A 19001-nucleotide genomic window follows, 5' to 3' on the forward strand; every position below is an offset into this window, starting at 1 on the left:
ACGCCTTTGGTGGGCCTCTCTGTGGAGGCAGATGGGGGTGCAGGCCGTTCAAGATCAGTTGCTGATGGCATTGGCAGCTTTGCAGACCTCTACATGTGTGCACTGTGACAGGCGCCTTAGCAGAGGAGGGCTGCGAGCTCTTCCCAGAGCTTCAGCTGGCCGCCTCTCACAGTCCCGGGGTGAAGAGGCTTGTACCAGCTAGGTCCCAGGAGGAAGAAGCAGCAGACCATTTTGAACGCATACTGAGCACTCTGTCAGATTCTGAAGATGTGATGGAAGCCTTGTCCCTTAGGAGTTTTTATAGTGTAACTGGTCATCCTCTCTTAGAAGAGGATCCCCAGCAGAAGGTGGCTGTATGTGGTGACTGTGTAGGATCTGCTTCAGACCTGTGGTGAGCAGGACTGGTCCAGGAGGACTTTATCAGGAAGGGGTTGATTTTGTTCCTTGTCTCACCCCCTACATCTAATCATTTGCTTCCGTAATCACACTTCATTCCCATCTCTCTGCTGTTGCCTTAGTTCAGGCCCGTATTATCACTGATCTGGACAGCGGCATTAGTCTGCTAACCGGTCTTCACGCCACCAGCCTTGAAGTCTGCAGTCAGTGCTCTGTGAAATCATTTGAGCGCCCCTCCTGAAATGTAAATCTGCTCCTATGTGTTCATGCTGTGAGCCACACGTCTGCCCTCCCCACGCTTCACGCTCAGGATGTGCCCCGCAGCTCACCCTTCCCCTGGCCTGCCAGGCCTTCTCATGATTCTGTGCCTTTGCCTATGTGAGGCCCTCCATCTGGAATTCCTCCTCCTTCCCCTCCTCCAGAATACCTGCCCATCTTCCAAGGCTCGTCCTGAAGGTTTCTTCAAGGTGAAACCTTTCTTGACAGACATGTCCACCTTCCCAGAGAGAAGTGGCCCCCGTGCCCCAGGCCCTGGATAGACTGCTCTCATGGCACCAGTATGCTCCAGGGCATTTGTTTGTTTATGGGTCTGTCTCTTGCCTTTTGCTTATAAACTTCTTGATGCTCCTGAAATATACAGTCTGGTCTGTTGTAAGGTAAGAAACCACCACAAAACTTAGTGGCATGAAACAGCTATCATTTTATTATGTTCATTGAGTCTTTGGCCCTGGAAGTCAGGAAGGAAATAGCGTGGGTAGCTGGTGTCAGCTCCTTGATGTGTAGGGCCTCAGCTGGGAAATCTCAAAAGCTAGAGGTAATTTGACAGCTGGGCTGGAATCGTTGCAGAGCTCCTTCACTCACTTGTTTGGCAGGTTGATGCCCACTGTTGGCTGGCACCTCAGCCGAAAAGGTCTGCGGACACCTTCACGTGGCCTTTCCACGTGGCCTGTGTTTCCTCACAGTGTGGTAGCTGGGTGCCAAGAGTGGGTGTCCCCAAGAATCAGGCAGAAGCTGTATTATCTTTTATGATCTAGCTTTGAAAATCATGACAGTGGCACTTTGACCATTGTGACAAGCGCACCCTGATTTAAAGGGAGGGAACGTAGACCCCACCTCTCCATGGGAGAAGCGCATGTGGGTGGAGGGGTTGTGGTGTCCGTCTTTGGAAAGTAAACTCTGCCACACCTGCTAAGTACTGGGTGCGTGCACATGGCACTCTTATTAAATTCTGAAGGCTGAGCAAGGGTGGCGTATGAGGAAGCGTTGTGAAGTTGGCGCTGGGAGTCTCGAGGGAGGGATGCAATCCACAGCAGATTGTAGGGTGGAGAAAAGACTGTGGGGGGCTGGGGAGCTCCTGTCAGGTTGGACAATTAAACAGTGTGTACGGGGACTTTCCTGGTGGCACAGTGGTTGAGGGTCTGCCTGCTGGTGCGGGGGACACGGGTTCGAGCCCTGGTCCGGGAAGATCCCGCATGCCGCGGGGCGACTGGACCCGTGCGCCACAACGACTGAGCCTGCGCTCTAGAGCCCGCGAGCCACAACTACTGGGCCCACGTGCCACAACTACTGAAGCCCGTGTGCCTGGAGCCTGTGCTCCACAGCAGGGGAGGCCACCGCGGTGAGAGACCGGCGTGCCGCAACGGGGAGGGGCCCCCACTCGCCGCAGCTGGAGAGAGCCTGCGCACAGCGGCGAAGACCCAACGCAGCCATAAATAAATAAATAAATAAATTTAAAATAAATAACTAAATAAATTTTTTAAAAAAAGTGTGTACGCACACCAAGGTCCCAATGAGGAGGACAGGAAGGGAAAGGGAGGAGATAGAACAGAAAGGCGCTCACATTTAGAATTGTTTGGACCTGGTGACTGGGCACATTGGAAGGACGTGGAGGATGTCGGGGTTGGGGACACTCGTGGGAATGGGAGTCGGGGACGGAGCTGTTGGAGGTGGGGCGGGGAGTTTGGTCCGCTTTAGACAGGCTGCTCTCAGTGGGCCTGTAGCATGTTCCAGGGGCTAGAGGCAGCTGGAGACCAAACTTTAAGAAGCACCCGCAGAGCGGTGCTTGCTGCAGCCCAGAGGGGAGTGAGAAGTAAGGGATATAAAGTGTGGAGGCCTTTAGGGTTGGGGCATGTCTAGCTGGGACTTTGCAAGCACCTAGACTAGCCTCCATCCTCTGCCAGCATTGTCCTGCGCCTTGCCAGTAATCGTCAAATAACTGCTCGGTTTCCTTTTCAATACCCCCCGCTTGTTAGGGGGACAGGATTTCAGTGTATTTTTTAGTATCTCTCAGTATTAAAACTTCTCCTAAACTGAACCTAAGTCTTCTCTTCTTCCACTTCTTAGGGCCACTTGAAACAAGTTTAATTTTTTTCCCAAATGATAGGCCCTCAGGTGTTTAAAGATCTTCTTGAGTTTTGTCTTCTTCAGAACCAAAAGGGACTTGTTCCTCTTACGGTTTTGAACTGTCCTGCTTCCTTTTTCGCCAGAGGGAAGCCTGTGTTCGGGTAGGGACTGGCCAGGCAGAGCAGGGCTGTTGCAGGTCCTGTTCCGGTCAGTTCCTATCTGTGTGTGTCCAACTGCAGATGGGTTGGCACCTGTTAGTAGACTGTGAAATCAGCTTAGATTGTTGCAACCTGCAAGAAAGAGGGAGGGAGGGATTTGTGTATCTAGTAAGGGGAAATACTATTTTACAAACTTGTCATATATATAAGAATATAATGGATCACAGTGTAAAATGTATTTCTTACTGTGGTTTGTAGTAAAAAATGTTTGAAGAAACCTTGAGTAATAAGACCTTTTGAAGCTGCCAAATCACATCATATTGAGTATACCATCCATATACTGGTGAGCAGGGGCTACTCTTTGTTGCAGTGCGCGGACTTCTCATTGTGGTGGCTTCTCGTGGAGCATAGGCTCTAGGCGCACAGGCTTCAGTAGCTGTGGCACACGAGCTCCAGAGCGCAGGCTCAGTAGTTGTGGCACATGGGCTTAGTTGCTCCGTGGCATGTGGGATATTCCCGGACCAGAGATCGAACCCGTGTCCCCTGCATTGGCAGGCGGATTCTTAACCACCGTGCCACCAGGAAAGTCCCCCATCAGTAAGTCTTTTATCCCTCCTGATTTCTAAGACATTTTCATATGCACTACTGCCGTTGTTATGTGCTTCTTCCGTCTTTAATTTGCACAGATGTGGCTTAGGACCCTATTTACCCTGTTAGATCTTTTTCTCTCCTGCCTATTGACCTTTTGGCACCTGGTCCTATCACTTAACATAGTTTTATCCCTCCTGTTTTCAACATCTGTCTATTTAATAAGTGTGCCTTCACTATCATTATTAATAAATATGTTGAACAGGACAGTTCTGAGGACAGAGCCCTGTGGCAGGCCACTACAGACCACCACCCCCCCCCAATTGATATACCACTCTTACTTTGAGCGTGGCATGGTCATTCAGCCATTGGTGAGCCAGCCCATCCAGCCTATCATTCTCCATAGCTGTCCCTCAAAGGGATCACAGCCAGCCTTGTGGAACTTCAGTGTCTGCAACCTGATTCGCAAACCCAGAGCCTTGGCAAGTAATGCAGATGAATGAAGTGATAATTAATTCAGGCAATTAATAAATAATCCCTGACTCCTGGCCTTGGTTTCAAGAAGGCAGTGCAAATAATGTGGCTGGGGGTGAGCTGGAGCGGTAGTCAGTGCTCAGTTGTAGACGAAGTTGCCGGGCAGGAGTGTGGACCTTCAGGAAAATCTGGGTTTCATGTGAAATTTGATTTTTTTTACCATTGGCAAAACAAACATAAAAACCAAACAAAACAGATTTGTTTTGTGGCAGATTTGGCCTGCAGCCCTTGAGTTTGTGACCTCCTTATCTCCTGGTCCAGTGACCACACAACACAAAGCACTAAGATTAGTTGCGTGTTGATGGGTTGATGGCCTTCGTTGAACCTGACTCCTTTGAGGTCCCTTTAGTTACCCACTCAGGACTCTTACATGGACTGAACTCACCCAGTGTTCTGAAAGTTGGGGATGACACTTGCTCTTTTCTCACCTGTTGGCACCTTCTCCTGATGGCAAGTTTCTTCCAGGATCACTGGCAGGTGTGAGGAATGTGTCAGTGGGATCCCTTGGCTGGGAAAACTGGAATTTAGAGTTTCTTAAAGTCTCCCACCCGGCTTGGTTTCACTTTCCTCTTATCTGTATCTACTCTTCCTTTTCTTTTCTCTTTGGTCTGAAGAGCATTTTCCTTCCCAGGGAATTCATAGGCACAAGAGTGGGCCTAGCTCTTCCTTGTTCTTCTTGTTCACACACCAAAAATAACTTTTAAAAATCCTTTTAGTTGTCTTGAGCATTTGGGGAAGCCTTAGCTCATGCAGCATTAGTCTTCCTGACACTGTTTTTGTAAATCCATGCTACTCTCTCGTGTTTCTTCTTGTTTATGCATGCTTCTTCTGTCTTTTATACATAAACATGTAAACATGTAAAATTTGATCACTTCAAATTCTGTAGCCTTTGCAGCCACGTTAGTTTAGGTTTTGCAGAAGGAAGGAAGGGAGAACTGGGTGATCAGCCACATTCCTAGAGGAAAGGTATTTGTTCCTAGTTTCTAGTTCTGAAAGATAGTAGTCTTCCAGCAGCGTCAGGGAGAGGCTGGCGTATTCCATGGCCTGTGGGGCAGACGGATGGCGGACCGGGCGGGAGGCACAGAAGTCATTACGATTGGGCTCTTGTCTTGAAGGAACTACCATCTGGTGGGGGGAGGCAGCTGCTTGGCAGGTGATAAGGGCTAATAGAGGCATGTTTAAGGTGCCGTGGGAGCCTAGGGGAAGGAGCGTCGGTCAATCTGCGAACCAGGTCAGAGAGGAGGTGACATTGAGCTGATGCTTGAAGGATAAGCCAGAGAGACCTCACAGAGGCTAGGAAGGGCATTCCAGGCAATGAGAACTGCATGTGCAAAGCTCAGAATAGCATGTTGGAAAAGCATGAGGGTCCTTAGTGGCCAGAATTGGGGCAGTGATGAGAATGAGATGGGAACCACAGGCTGGGGCCTCTGCTCATCTCCCAGAGGCCTGTCCCAAATCCCAGCTCCCTGCTACTGCTTTGGAGCCCATGATGGCCATGTTTGACAGTCTGGGGACTAGTATCGTTTAACCATCTGTTTAATATATACTGTATGTTCTACCTGAGGGACTAATTTCTTTTTTACAGATCTTTTTTTCAAATTTATTTGTTTTGTTTATTTATTTTTTGGCTGCATTGGGTCTTTGTTGCTGCGCGCGGGCTTTCTCTAGTTGTGGCCAGCGGGGGCTACTCTTTGTTGCGGTGCGCGGGCTTCTCATCGCGGTGGCTTCTCTTGTTGCGGAGCATGGGCTCTAGGTGCGCGGGTTTCAGTAGTTGTGGCTCGTGGGCTCTAGAGCGCAGGCTTAGTAGTTGTGGCACATGGGCTTAGTTGCTCCGCAGCATGTGTGATCTTTCTGGACCAGGGATCGAACCCACGTCTGCTGCATTGGCAGGCATATTCTTAACCACTGCGCCACCAGGGAAGTCCCCTAATTTCTTTTTTAACTTTTTATTTTGATAGAATTTAAAAACTTATAGAAAAGATTAAAGAAGAGTACCTGGGACTCCCGTATACCCAAATTGTTTACATTGTGCCGTATTTGCTTTATCATTTTCTCTATGTGTATATATTTTTATATATGCATATACTTTTTTTCTGAACCATTTGAGATTAAGTTGGAGATACCCTTTATCCCTAAATACTTCAGTGTGTATATGTTCTAAGGACCAGGACATTCTTTTACATAACCATAGTATAGTCATCCATGTCCAGAACACAGAGATTGGTATGATATGATCTTATCCACATCCATATTCAAATTTCATCAGTTGTCCCAATGATGTACTTTATAGCTATTTCCCCCCACTCCAAGATCTAACCCATGAGCATGCATTTTGCTGTCTCTTTAGTCTTGTGTCAGCTGGGAGAGATGTTTGTTTTTCTTGTCTTTGAAATTTTTGGAGAGAACAATCCAGGTGCTTTCTAGCATACCCTTTAGTTTCAGTTTATCTGACGTTTCCTATGATTAGATTTAAGGTTATATGTTCTGGCTGCACTTCTGTGTGAGTGACGTTATATCCTCCTTCTCAATGTTACCATATCAAGAGACACATGATGTTGGTTTTTTCCCAGTATTGGTGATGATGATAACTTTGATCATTTGGTAAAGGTGGTGTCAGCCAGATTTATTTCTCCACTATAAAGTTGCTATTGTATTTAAGTAATTTTTGAAGAGATGTTTTGAGGCCATGTATATATCCTGTGCCTCATTAAGCTTTCACCTGCTATTCGTAGCATCCACTGATGAGTTTCTAAATCCTTCTGTATCCTTCTATATTTTTTATTGGCATTCTGCTGTAAGGAAGAGCTTTCCTTTCCGGTGGGATGAATTCTTGCAAACTCAGATCTGCCTCGTATTACCTTTTAACTTGCTGGACTGGACTCCGGGCCCACTTCCTCTTGTGCTCTCCCCCTTCAGTGTGCTTTGGGTGGACATCAGATGAATAATGGTGGTTCCTGGGAAGCTTGGATCTTCTTCCAAGCAGCACCTCACTTGTCATTGGCGTGACTGGCTTGGCGTGGGGCTAAACACACGCTGTATTGGATGATCAGTGTTTCCTCAGGCCTGGGGCTGGGGTGGGAATGTTGCCTTGTCAGCTCTCTGAGTTCAGCCTGAGCTTAAGCGAGGTCAGTAATGGGCAGAGAAAAGAACTGTGGGTTCCTTGCCCTGAGAAGCCATGGCTGATTCCTTGTCCAGGCTGAATTCGTTAGTCAAAGCTGCTCGTTCCCTGCCCGTTCACCCACAGACTTCGCACTTCTGGTGCATTGTTACATGGATGCTTAGTTAGCTTTCTTTTCCTCCTGACAAAAAACAAAGGTTCTGGTGTCACTTTGGTCATTGTGAGTTAAAGACCTCTTTGTGTGTCCTCAACAAATACTTGGTTTCAGGGGAGTTTGATCGGTGTGATCAATATGAGGCTCAGAAAGGGTCTGAGCAACATTCAGAACTCTGCGTTAGGATCTCTTAAAGACGTGCTTTCTGCTTCTGCGGTGCAGCCAGCTGAGAAGTGAGGTGTGAGAAGTTGAGCTGAGGTTCAAGCTCTATCAGAGACAGGGAGGGTTTGCAAGGAAAGCAGGGTTAGTTGTGCCTCTGAGTGGTGTGGTGCAGGACAGTGCTTTTCAAGTACTGTGGCTCATCTTTTCCCCTTTTGTTCCTCCTCCTCTCTCTCTCTTCAGACAGGCTCAGAGCTCAGCCCAGTTGATGGACCTGTTCCAGGTCAGATGGACTCAGGGCCAGTGTACGATGGGGACTCACGGCAGCTAAGCGCCTCAGGGGCGCCGGTCAATGGTGCTAGAGAACCTGCTGGACCCAGTTTGCTGGGCACTGGGGGTCCTTGGCGAGCAGAGCCGAAGCCCGACTGGGACGTGACCCCAGGACCAGCTCATACTGCTCGCCTGGAAGATGCCCACGATCTGGTGGCCTTTTCGGCTGTGGCCGAAGCTGTGTCCTCTTATGGAGCCCTTAGCACCCGGCTCTATGAAACCTTCAACCGTGAGATGAGTCGCGAAGCTGGGAACAACAGCAGGGGACCCCGGTCAGGACCCGAGAGCTGCTCTGCTGGCAGCGAAGACCTTGACACGCTGCAGACGGCCCTGGCCCTCGCTCGGCATGGCATGAAACCACCCAACTGCAACTGCGATGGCCCAGAATGCCCTGACTACCTCGAGTGGCTGGAGGGGAAGATCAAGTCTGTGGTTGTGGAGGGAGGGGAGGAGCGGCCCAGGCTCCCAGGGACTCTGCCTTCTGGTGAGGCTGGTCTTCTGGCGCCAATCACCAGGCCACTCCTCAGCTCTGAGGTCCCTCATATACCTCCTCCTCCGGAGGGCCTGCCCCTGTCCCAGAGTGCCCTGAGTATCGCCAAGGAAAAAAACATCAGCCTGCAGACCGCCATCGCCATTGAGGCCCTCACACAACTCTCCTCTGCCCTCCCCCAACCTTCTCACGCCACCTCCCAGGCTTCTTGCCCCCTTCCTGAGGCCTTGTCCCCTCCTGCCCCTTTCAGATCTCCCCAGTCCTACCTCCGGGCTCCCTCATGGCCTGTGGTCCCTCCTGAAGAGCACCCATCCTTTGCTCCTGATAGCCCTGCCTTCCCTACAGCAACTCCTAGAACAGAGTTTCCTGAAACCTGGGGCACTGACACCCCACCAGCAACTCCCCGGAGCTCTTGGCCCATGCCCCGCCCAAGCCCTGATCCCATGGCTGAACTGGAGCAGTTGTTGGGCAGTGCCAGTGATTACATCCAGTCAGTATTCAAGCGGCCCGAGGCCCTGCCCAGCAAGCCCAAGGTCAAGGTTGAGGTACCCTCTTCCTCCCCATCCCCATCCCCATCCCCCATTCTCCAAAGGGAGGCCCCCACACCGTCCTCAGAGCCCGATTCCCACCAGAAGGCCCAGACGGCCCTGCAGCAGCACCTCCACCATAAGCGCAGTCTCTTCCTGGAACAGGCCCACGACGCCTCCCTCCCCCCTCCCTCGGAGCCTCCTGCTCCCGGCTGGTGGGCACCACCCAGCTCACCTGCCTCACGGCCATCCGACAGACCACCGAAGGAGAAGAAAAGGAAGCCCCTGGCACCAGCTGGAGGTCTCGTGGGAACTGACAAAGCTGGCCCTGGGATCAAGCCCAGTGTCCGGAAGTCCATTCACATCAAGAAGTCCAGGCCACGGGAGGCACAGCCCCTCTTCCCACCTCTGCGGCAAATCATCCTGGAAGGGCTGAGGTCCCCAGTCTCTGAGGACGTGCAGGCACATCCACCTGCCCCCGTTCCTGCCTCACAGGGCTCCGCTGTCCCCCTGCCCCCAGAACCTTCTCTTGCGCTATTTGCACCTAGTCCCTCCGGGGACAGCCTGCTGGCCCCTACTCAGGAAATGAGGTCTCCCAGCCCCATGGCAACCCTGCAGCCAGGCTCCGCTGGCCCTCTTCCCCCTGCCGATGACAAGCTGGAAGAGCTCATCCGGCAGTTTGAGGCTGAATTTGGGGATAACTTTGGGCTTCCTGGCCCCCAATCTGTGCCCTTTCAGGACCCCGAGAACCAGCCAACCTGTCTCCCAGCCCCCGAGAGCCCTTTTGCTACCCGCTCTCCCAAGCAAATCAAGATCGAATCTTCAGGGGCTGTGACTGTGCTCTCAACCACCTGCTTCCATTCAGAGGAGGGAGGCCAGGAGGCCACACCCACCAAGGCCGAGAACCCACTCACACCCACCCTCAGTGGCTTCCTGGAGTCACCTCTTAAGTACCTGGACACACCCACCAAGAGTCTGCTGGACACACCTGCCAAGAGAGCCCAGGCCGAGTTCCCCACCTGTGATTGCGTAGGTAAGTCCTCCTGGGTGTCAGGGAAGGGCAACGGGATGTGACCTAGCGGGCTTGGATTTCTAGGCACTGTCTTTTATCTGGAAAACATTCACTGTGTGCCAGACACCACACCGGGACACAGAAGTGAGCTCCAGGCTAGTGGAGAAGACATTGAAGGAAACTGATGGTGATGCCGTGTGGTGTATTGTGTGTCAGTGGAGGTGCTTTGTCGTACAGATTGAGGTGAAGGCATCGTGGAGGCCTTCCTGTGGGAGGTGGTGCTTGTGCTGAGGCCTGTAGAGCTGTCGGGTAGAAAGAAGACATGCTGGGAAGAGGGAATAGTTTGGGCAACAGCTTGGTGGCTGTGACAAGGTAGTGCTTATTTAGAGGGCCTTTGGTCTGGGGGAGCAAAAGGGGAGGAGTCAGGGTGGGGATGAGCAAAAGGTGGCTGGAGAGGCAGGCAGGGGCCAGATCTTGCAGGGCCCAGCGAGCCACAATCGGGAGTTTGACTTGATCTCTGGTAATACATCGTGAGCTCCTGAGGGTTTTAAAGCAAGTGATGACCAGTTGTCACCTTGTGCTTCTGAAAGACTATTCCGGCTTGTGGTGGGGAGGAAAGGTTGGCCGGGGAGCCTGTAAGAAAGGTAGTGTTGTGAGCCAGGCAAGAAATAACAAGGGCCTGTACTGAAAGAGTAGGTGGGCAGAGGCTGCAGAGTGAGTGGCCTCTGAGGAGGGGGGCTATGGGGATGCAGACCGCTCAGGTCTCCGCCTTGGTGATGGGGGGCACTGAGAACATGCGTGTGGAGAAGTGGTGCGTTCTGTTCGGACCGACTTGAGTTTGAAGGGGCTGAGAGATTGGAGATCGGACTCTGAGTTACGGGTTTGGATGTAGTTAGCATTCAGGTGATGGTTGAAGCCATGGTGTGGGTAAGAGCACTGAGGAATTGGGTCTGTTTCTGAGCCTTGTCTTCTGAAATAGAAGTTGGGCCCCGGGCCTCTGAGGACTGCTCCAGGGGATATCGGCTGTCTCCAGGGAGATCGTGGATGCCTCAGGAAACTCCAGGTCCACTCTAAGCTGTGGTCCTCTGCTACTCACCAAGCATTGCATAAAAGATGTGTGTGCTTCAGATGTTGGCAAAAAACACATTGATGCTGATGATAAGCATGTTGAATTCTTGTGATTTTATGATACACAAATAGGTCTTATGAAAAGCCTGTCTTCTCTGCTTGTTTAAAGACACTAATACCTGGTCAATTGTGTGATTTGTTGGGATGTTGTGTCCCAGTTAGTAAAGAGAAGCTGGGCTGTCCTGTCCACTCCAGCTGCCCCAGACTCCTGGGGTACAAGTGGGGCCAGTGACAAAGAATCACTTGGGGAACAAGGAAAAGTTGGCCCCAGTGCTTCTATCTGGGGGGAACAGATGTGCAGCATCCTGCCAGAGGCTCACAGACGTGCTCTGAGATTGTGGTTTCCACCGAGGACTGACCCTCTTCATGACCGGGTTTAATAATGATGTGACTTTGAGGGCCCCTTATTTCCCACCATTTGGGAGAGACTTGTTCTGATCATAGGAATTGGGGCCCCACTTTCTCTCTTTGTGTTTGTATGTGTCTGGCCTATCTTCCTGTGTTTAGGGCCTCATTTGCTGTTTCTCCCCCTCCGGGGTAGGAAATATTCTTTTATAGGGCTGAGGACATAGTTGATCCATTATAAATATTTCAGTTGTGGAATTCAATTATATAGATATTATGTTTGGTCAAGCTAGTTTTTTTTTTTTTTAATTTGAATTTTAATCCCATCACTTCCTCATGCCTAAAATGAAAGTGCTGATAGTACCCTTTCACCAGGGTTCATCTGAGGATTAAATTAGTTAATATGTATAAAGCCCTTAGGACTGTGACTGGCATGTAGGAAGAACTGTAGGAGCGCTTAGCTGTTACCAAGCCTACCAAGTGCAGAAAAGCAAGAAAAAGATGTAAAAACACATGTATTATGAAGGAAGAAAAGTGTTGGCTGTTACTTTATTCATCAGTCATTTATTGTTTACCTAGCCCAGTCCTAGTGACCAATAAGATAAAAATTAAGAGAAACGGTTCATCTTTGAAGAACTTTGTGGTTTGCTTGAAGAGACAACACAAACAATGAAATACCCAGTCGCCCAATCAGCAGGTATCTGCCAAGTGTCTGTGCTGTCATATGGAAGTGGTTGAACTGTCAGAGTGCTCTGAAATACCAGGCTTGGTTGTCATCATGGAGGGTAATGCTTTACTTAGGAAACTATTCAGAGCTGCGTTTTGAAAACTGTAATGAACACAGATGGGGAGAGGTGGGTAGGTAGCCACTCCAGACTGAGGAATTTATGAGCACCGTCTAGGAGCAGACATGAGCAAGCTCGCAGGAGGTAAGGCCACTAGCACACAGTGGACCCAAACCCTCAGTGTTCTCCTGCACTCCTTAGGCCAGAGGAGCCCCCTAGCAGAGGGGACAAGTCTCAGCTAGTGAGCAAAAGCACAGGCAGTAGACTGTCAGCATCAGAGAAACCCAGTGTGGCAATGCTGGCAGCCTGTTGCCTTGGCAGGCAGGTGGATGGCAGGAACAGTGGGCAGGAGGTAAGGGGAGCAACCACCACCAATCATTGGTTGCTCCAATTTGTATTTTATTTATATGTAATACAGATAAAACATTTCTATGCCATCTAATGCTAAACAAAGAATTAGAACCAAACCCACCTTGTGTTATTAAATGTTAAATTATGGGAAAACGCTGAAGTGAAAACAGCAGACACAAAGAGTATTTAAATGATCAGCTCTAGCTTAAAAAAAATAGAGAAGAGACTAGAAGGAAATATATCAACAGTGGTTGTATCACTGGTCAGACTGTGGGTGACTTTTCCCTCATTATGTTTTCTGAATTTTCTCTAATGAAATATGTATTTTATAATCAAGAAATATTTTTTAAAGTACCTCCTCCTAGAAGTAGCACAGAAGAGTGAAGAGTGATAATCTTGTGGCAGGAGACCACTTAGGAAGCTATTGAGAATAACAATAACAGCCACAACAATAGTAATAGTAGTAGAATATGAAACACTTGCCCTATTCCAGGCACTGTACCAAGTGCTTTGTAGTCACTACCTCATTTAATCCTCTATAACATCTATATGAGGCGGGTACTGTCAGTAGTTCCATTTGAATGATGAAGAAAGCAAAATTAGATTCAGTGATTTACCTAAGTCATAGAGCTAGCAGATGGTAGAAGTGAGATTTGAACCTAGGCAGCTGGACCACCATGTCATACTGTGATTAAAATTGTTTAGCTGAGAAATGAGTCCAACTAAAACAGTGGTATTAGGAATGAAGAGGGCCAAAGAAGAAAGCATTCACTTGGAAACAGTTTCTGGAGGTGTTGAGGTTGTGTTAGGGAAAGCTCCCACATCTGGACAGGTGCTTTCATCAGCTGGTTTGATGAACTTGTCTTTGTGAACTCAGGCTCAGGCGGGACAAGCGTTAGGAATGAAGCTTGTTCACTCTGGGATTAATGTTAGCTGGGAACCATCTCATATTCCAGAAGCTCAGCTCCTCAACAGTGGTAGATAGAAAGGTGCAGATTGTAGGTCACTATAATGAAGAATTTTCCATAGAAGCGACAGTGAAATTTGGAGATGCCATTAAGCGCTCATAACAGGCGATCTAAGTACGGAAACAACTTTATAAAAACATGGAAAGGCCTTATAGCAAAAGAAACCTAATATTCAAGCGCCATGGTGATTTTTGGCAAATAAGCAATTTTGGCCAATGTGGGCATCACCAGGTAACCAAAAACTGCCAAACACCAAGAGCATTATCTTACACTTGTATGAAGATTACAGGTTTTCTGAAGGTGTGGATGGGATTCATATCTACTTGTTCTCTGAATCTTGAAATACTAGAATTAAAGGTACCCCTTGAGGCTTCAAAGAAATAAATTTAAAAGACATGAAAGGAAATGCTATACTCCAAAAGGTAGTGTGATATGTACAGGCTTGAGAAAACATAGCACAAGTTGAAGTTCTGCATTGAATTATTGGGAGAAGAGAGTATTGACGCATTCCTAATATGTAGGGGCACACGTTGGAGATTCCCCTAACCACCACTTAACCTTCCTATAACACTCCTGTCAGAGGCAACATGCTGAACTGCAATACCTGTAGGCTAGGCCCTTTATGTACTTTATCTGTTCTCAGAAATGGGGACATTCACAGGGAGAGCCAGCTTAGGACAGGGAATGAGTCCAGATGATGTTTTAGCGGGAAGAGCATCCTTTGAGATCATCTGCTCATCATTTTATAGACAAGGAAACAGGTCTGTGTTAACTTTCAAGTCTTGTCCTGATGTCTCAGAGGAGCAGTCCACAGGTCGCTGGAGACATTTAACCACAGCAAAAGTAAGAAACTGAGACGTAGATTTTAGAGGTTGTTTTCATAGGAATGCTGTATTTTTATCCAGTTGATCATCCTGCCCTAAAGAAGTAGCCAAAGATGAATACAAGAAGAACATCTCCTTTGCCTGAAGCATGGTAAAAGTTTGGGTGACGGAGGGATGTCGCCCAGCAGACGTGGCTGATAGCAGCACCCACTGGGTGACTTCAGTATGAGCCACAGTTCTGAACGGGGGGACACAGAGGCTGACCTCTGTTTACAGTAAAGTCTGTTTCCTATAGTTTTTATGAGAATGTATTTTCCTCCTTTGTATGCAGTTTGAGATGAATAGGAACTTCATGTCTTTTAAATATTTTTTTGGCAATAGAGTATTTGTATACCAGTATAAAGTGGGGAATAAGACTCTGGGTAGGAGGGTATCAGAAAGAACTTCCTGGATGAAGCGATGTCTAATGGGAGTTTTAAAGGATAAGCAGAAGTTTAATAGATTAATAGGGAGAAAGTAGAGTGTTCTAGGCAAAGGGACATGAAGATTATAGAGATGAAAAATACATGAAAAACCACATGAAGATGTATAGATGAGAAAACATGGAGAAGAAATACAAGTAGTTCTGGTATGACCGGTGTGTTAGATGAAAGATTGGGAGTGGCTGGAGAGGAGAGTTTCAGGGGATGAGAGGATGATACCAAAGGCAGAGAGTTTGCAAGCACAGGCAAGAAATTATGTGTGCCTGAAGTAAGAATGACATTGAGTAGGAGGAAGGAGAGGAGGAGTGGATAAAAGAAAGAATGAGAGAAAGAATTAACTGGTTCAGTGACCTGTTGAACGTAGGAGTAAAGAAGAAGCAGTCACAGATGACTCCTGAGGTTCCGGGTTGGATGATTGGGTGGATGGTGGTGCCATTCACCAAGATTTGAAATACTGGCAGGGAAGCAAGTTTGGGTATATGACTTAGAGACGTCTGGGGGACCAGCAGGTGTGCATCCAGTTGGATCTGTGAATCGGAGGTTCTTCAGCAAACTGATGGTAGTTGAAGTCTCAGTTATAGACATTTCACCAGGCTGACTATGTAGATCAAGAATGGAGGATACTGTCTTTTAGGGTAGAGGATCTCAAACAGGAGGCCATGAGGGAAGTATGGAAGAGATGTGGGAAGAAACTGAGGAGAGGATAGGTTAGAACAAAGAGAGAGTTTGGGAGAGCCAACAGCATCGCTACTGAAGAAGGGTCAATATTTAATGCCTTACGTGATTTGTTATTATATGCATCTTTGTCTTACGTGATTTGTTATTATATGCATACTAGTCTTTTCAGTTAAATCCCAGGTTCCTTAAGAACAGGGACTGAATGTTGTATTTCTAAAGCATCTGAACTGGTGCTGATCATATGGTGGTGCTCTACCTATTTTTTGGTCAACTGGTCAGCCTTATTCTACCTCCATATTAAATTCTACAAAGACGTCAAATAGGTTTGGGCATGATCTCCTTACCTTTAACCTTTGTCATCAATGAGTGTGCCCGTTGTTTTTTGGGTTTTTTAAAAAAATAAATTTATTTATTTATTTTTGGCTGTGTTGGGACTTTGTTGCTGCTTGCGGGCTTTCTCTAGTTGCGGCGAGTGGGGGCCACTCTTCATTGCGGTGGGCAGGATTCTCATTGTGGTGGTTTCTCTTGTTGCAGAGCACAGGCTCTAGGCGTGCGGGCTTCAGTAGTTGTGGTGCGCGGGCTCAGTAGTTGTGGCTCACGGGCTCTAGAGCACAGACTCAGTAGTTGTTGCTCACGGGCTTAGTTGCTCAGCGGCATGTGGGATCTTCCTGGACCACGGCTCGAACCTGTGTCCCCTGCATTGGCAGGCGGATTCTTAACCATTGCGCCACCAGGGAAGCCCGAGTGTGCCCATTGTTATGAAAGTCTTTCTGCTACCAGCAGACCCAGCATGCTGCCCGTGAACTCACAGGCAGACGACCTGAGATTTTAGTTTTAAAAAAGTTCACCTGGCACACCTGATTCAGGGTGGGGCCCAACCATCTACCTGCCCACAGTGTGGATTGCCAGGAGGCAAAGTTCTAGCAGTCAATTATTGACTTTCATGCAAGTGGAATTAGTTATATAAACTTAAGGTGTTTGGCTTTACGTCCGCTAAAATTACATCAGGAAACTGGAGCATTATATAGGAAAAAGAAGATGGGTACAGTAAAACATTTGTGTGATTTTGACACCTACGCATTAATTGTACACCAGTTATCAACCATCTCTTTTTATCAATGTCATAAAGAAAAGAAATGCCTCAGCCTATATCTATACCTGGCTGTGAGGTTCCCCACTGGGAAAGTGTGGGTGCCCTAAGTCTCTGTGTAGAGAGGTGGTAGAGAAGGTGGAAGGTTCATTTAGAAATTAAGGACCCCTCTTTCTGCTAGGTAGTAATGAGTAGTTTCTTGTGTTTAATATCTCTTGCTGATAGCACAAAGGATACATTTCATTCTCTCCCCAGCCTAGTGCAAAAGTGGAACAGATCATATTTTTCTATTTTGAGTATAAAATTAAGTGCACAGGGGAAAAAAAAAAAGCACCTAGAGCCACATAACCAGCATTTCCTCAAAAATTGGATCTTGCTCTACTGAGCTCTACCCCAGAGCTTTCTACTATGTATTTTAGGAAAAAAACGTCACTTCCCTCACTGCTCAAAGAGAGACATAAAAGAGATTTTACTTTAGGAAGAGTTGAGCCATTTCCTTGCCCTGTCACTTAACCTCTATGGAAAAGGAAGAAATAGTACACTGGGGACTAAAAGGAAAAATGATGACTTAACAGTAAGATAGCAAAATACTCCTTTTCTGAAACCTGGTGAAAAGAACCAAGACAAACAAAAATATACGAGGAAATTTCATCAACTGAAATTTGAAAATGGCCCCAATCTTAAACTATGTGAATTCCAAGTGCTGTCTGCCAGCTAAAGATCAATTTGAATTGAAAAAAAATGACATGAGGTATATACAACTCCCAGGGTTAGGAAAAACAATAGTGGAGGCTCAAAAGGACTCCACAACTGGGAGAGATGGGCTGGAGACCACCCATCTAGAAAGCATGCACTTTGGAAAATCTCCTTTTCCTGCTCTTCTCCAATTTCTGATGGGGTTAAGGTCTGGGGTGAGGATGGTTGGCTGGAGAAGATGAGAAGCCATCTTAGGAGCCAGATTTGTAGCCAAGGGCCAACAGCACCAAACAAAGGCCATTTTGTAGAGAAAAATATTTGCTGAACCACCAAACAAAAATTCTGCAAACCATGGGGCTTTATTTGATGTCTTGTCAGAGTGACCAGCCCACTCCCATATGAGGAAATAAACCAAAATCTTAGCATCAGGACAAAGCACAGCCCAAGCCTCCACACACAAACATACATACAGATTGAGAGGCATTGGCCCCAAAAAACAGAGGGCATAGAGACGACATTTCCCAGCTGCAGCTGTCCACAGCCAGCCCCAGATCCTCGTAGGCCGCTGAACTTTTGAACTAATAATTGAAACCTCTACAACATCTAATTCTCTAAGCTTAATTTCTAAGGGAAGAATTTGAGTAGTATCCAGGTAAATACAGAAGAATAGGGAGATTCTACCCATTCTGCTTTTGGGCAAATGAGTCTAGACCAGTGGCTTTCAACTGAGTGCCGTTTTACCCCTCTTCACCCCAGGAGACATTTGGCAATGTCTGAGGACATTTTTGGTTATCACACCAGCGTGGTTCTACTGGCATCTAGTGGACAGAGGCCAGGGATGCTGTTAAACATTCTACAATGCACAGGACGCCCACCCCCCCACCCCGCCCCAATAAAGACTTATCTAGTCCAAAGTGTCAATAGTGCCAAGGGGGAGAAAGCCGGGAGATAAACTCCATTGAAAGACCAATTAACAAGCAAACAAACAAAAAATTCAATGTGCAACCCATTCAGATTCTGTGGGGAAAAGTAGAGGGATTAAATATAATATTCAAGTGAAGACTTAGATTAGGAAATACAAGAAGAGTTTGAACAACTGATTTATACCTTCAAGAAAGTTGACTAAAATGTTCACTGTGAAACCGGAAATGAAAGATGAGGTCCTAGATTAAAGTGACAAAGAAGTCACAAGAGGTGTGGATTAAACTGCAGAAGTGTGCCGTTTCACAAAGCACTTAACAGTGCCCTAGAAGCTGCAAAAAGCAGAATCAGAGTTACAGAAAAAGCAAATCAGTGAGGAAGAAGGACAGGCTTGAAAGACCTCGCCAAAGTAGAAGAAGAAAATAGAAATGAACATAATCAGGGTGGAGATAAGGGATACAGAAGAGAGGCAGGAGGGATCCTCCACAGATTCATTCTGTTGGGAATATTGGGAACATTTGCTGGTGTTTCCAGCAAAGATCATGAAACAAATTGAACACAGGCAAGAGTCAAAGATAAAATAGAAAATGTTTTTTAAATGAAAGGAAATGAATAAAAATTGACAAATAATGATCTGGATGAACTTCAAGATGAATTCCAAGGATGAAGAATTCCCTACAAATAAATTAACCCAAAATTAAGTTGGTCATACATACTTGGTTTTTTTAACTTTTTTTTTTTTTTTTTTTTTTTTAACCATTTAAGATATACTTTTAAAAAACATTCTCTTAGGGACTTCCCTGGTGGTCCAGTGGGTAAGACTCCGAGCTCCCACTGCAGGGGCCCGGGTTCAGTCCCTCGTTGGGAAGCTAGATCCCACATGCTGCTGCAGCTAAGACCTGGCGCAGCCTAAATAAATAAATA

At 47.3% G+C, this 19001-nt stretch overlaps 1 protein-coding gene across 8 annotated transcripts in view; it reads left to right on the forward strand.

The window, feature by feature from the left end:
• The window catches only part of TET3 (tet methylcytosine dioxygenase 3), a 111515-nt gene that overhangs the window by 44130 nt on the left and 48384 nt on the right, over positions 1 to 19001 (forward strand). For all 8 annotated transcript variants that reach the window (XM_068564360.1, XM_068564363.1, XM_068564362.1 and 5 more), the window contains one exon: positions 7694 to 9830. In XM_068564360.1, coding sequence (XP_068420461.1) covers positions 7694 to 9830 — 2137 coding nt within the window. The remainder of the gene's footprint in view (positions 1 to 7693; positions 9831 to 19001) is intronic.

The sequence above is a fragment of the Eschrichtius robustus genome, chromosome 15 (assembly GCF_028021215.1).
Source record: "Eschrichtius robustus isolate mEscRob2 chromosome 15, mEscRob2.pri, whole genome shotgun sequence".
Classification (NCBI taxonomy): domain Eukaryota; kingdom Metazoa; phylum Chordata; class Mammalia; order Artiodactyla; family Eschrichtiidae; genus Eschrichtius; species Eschrichtius robustus.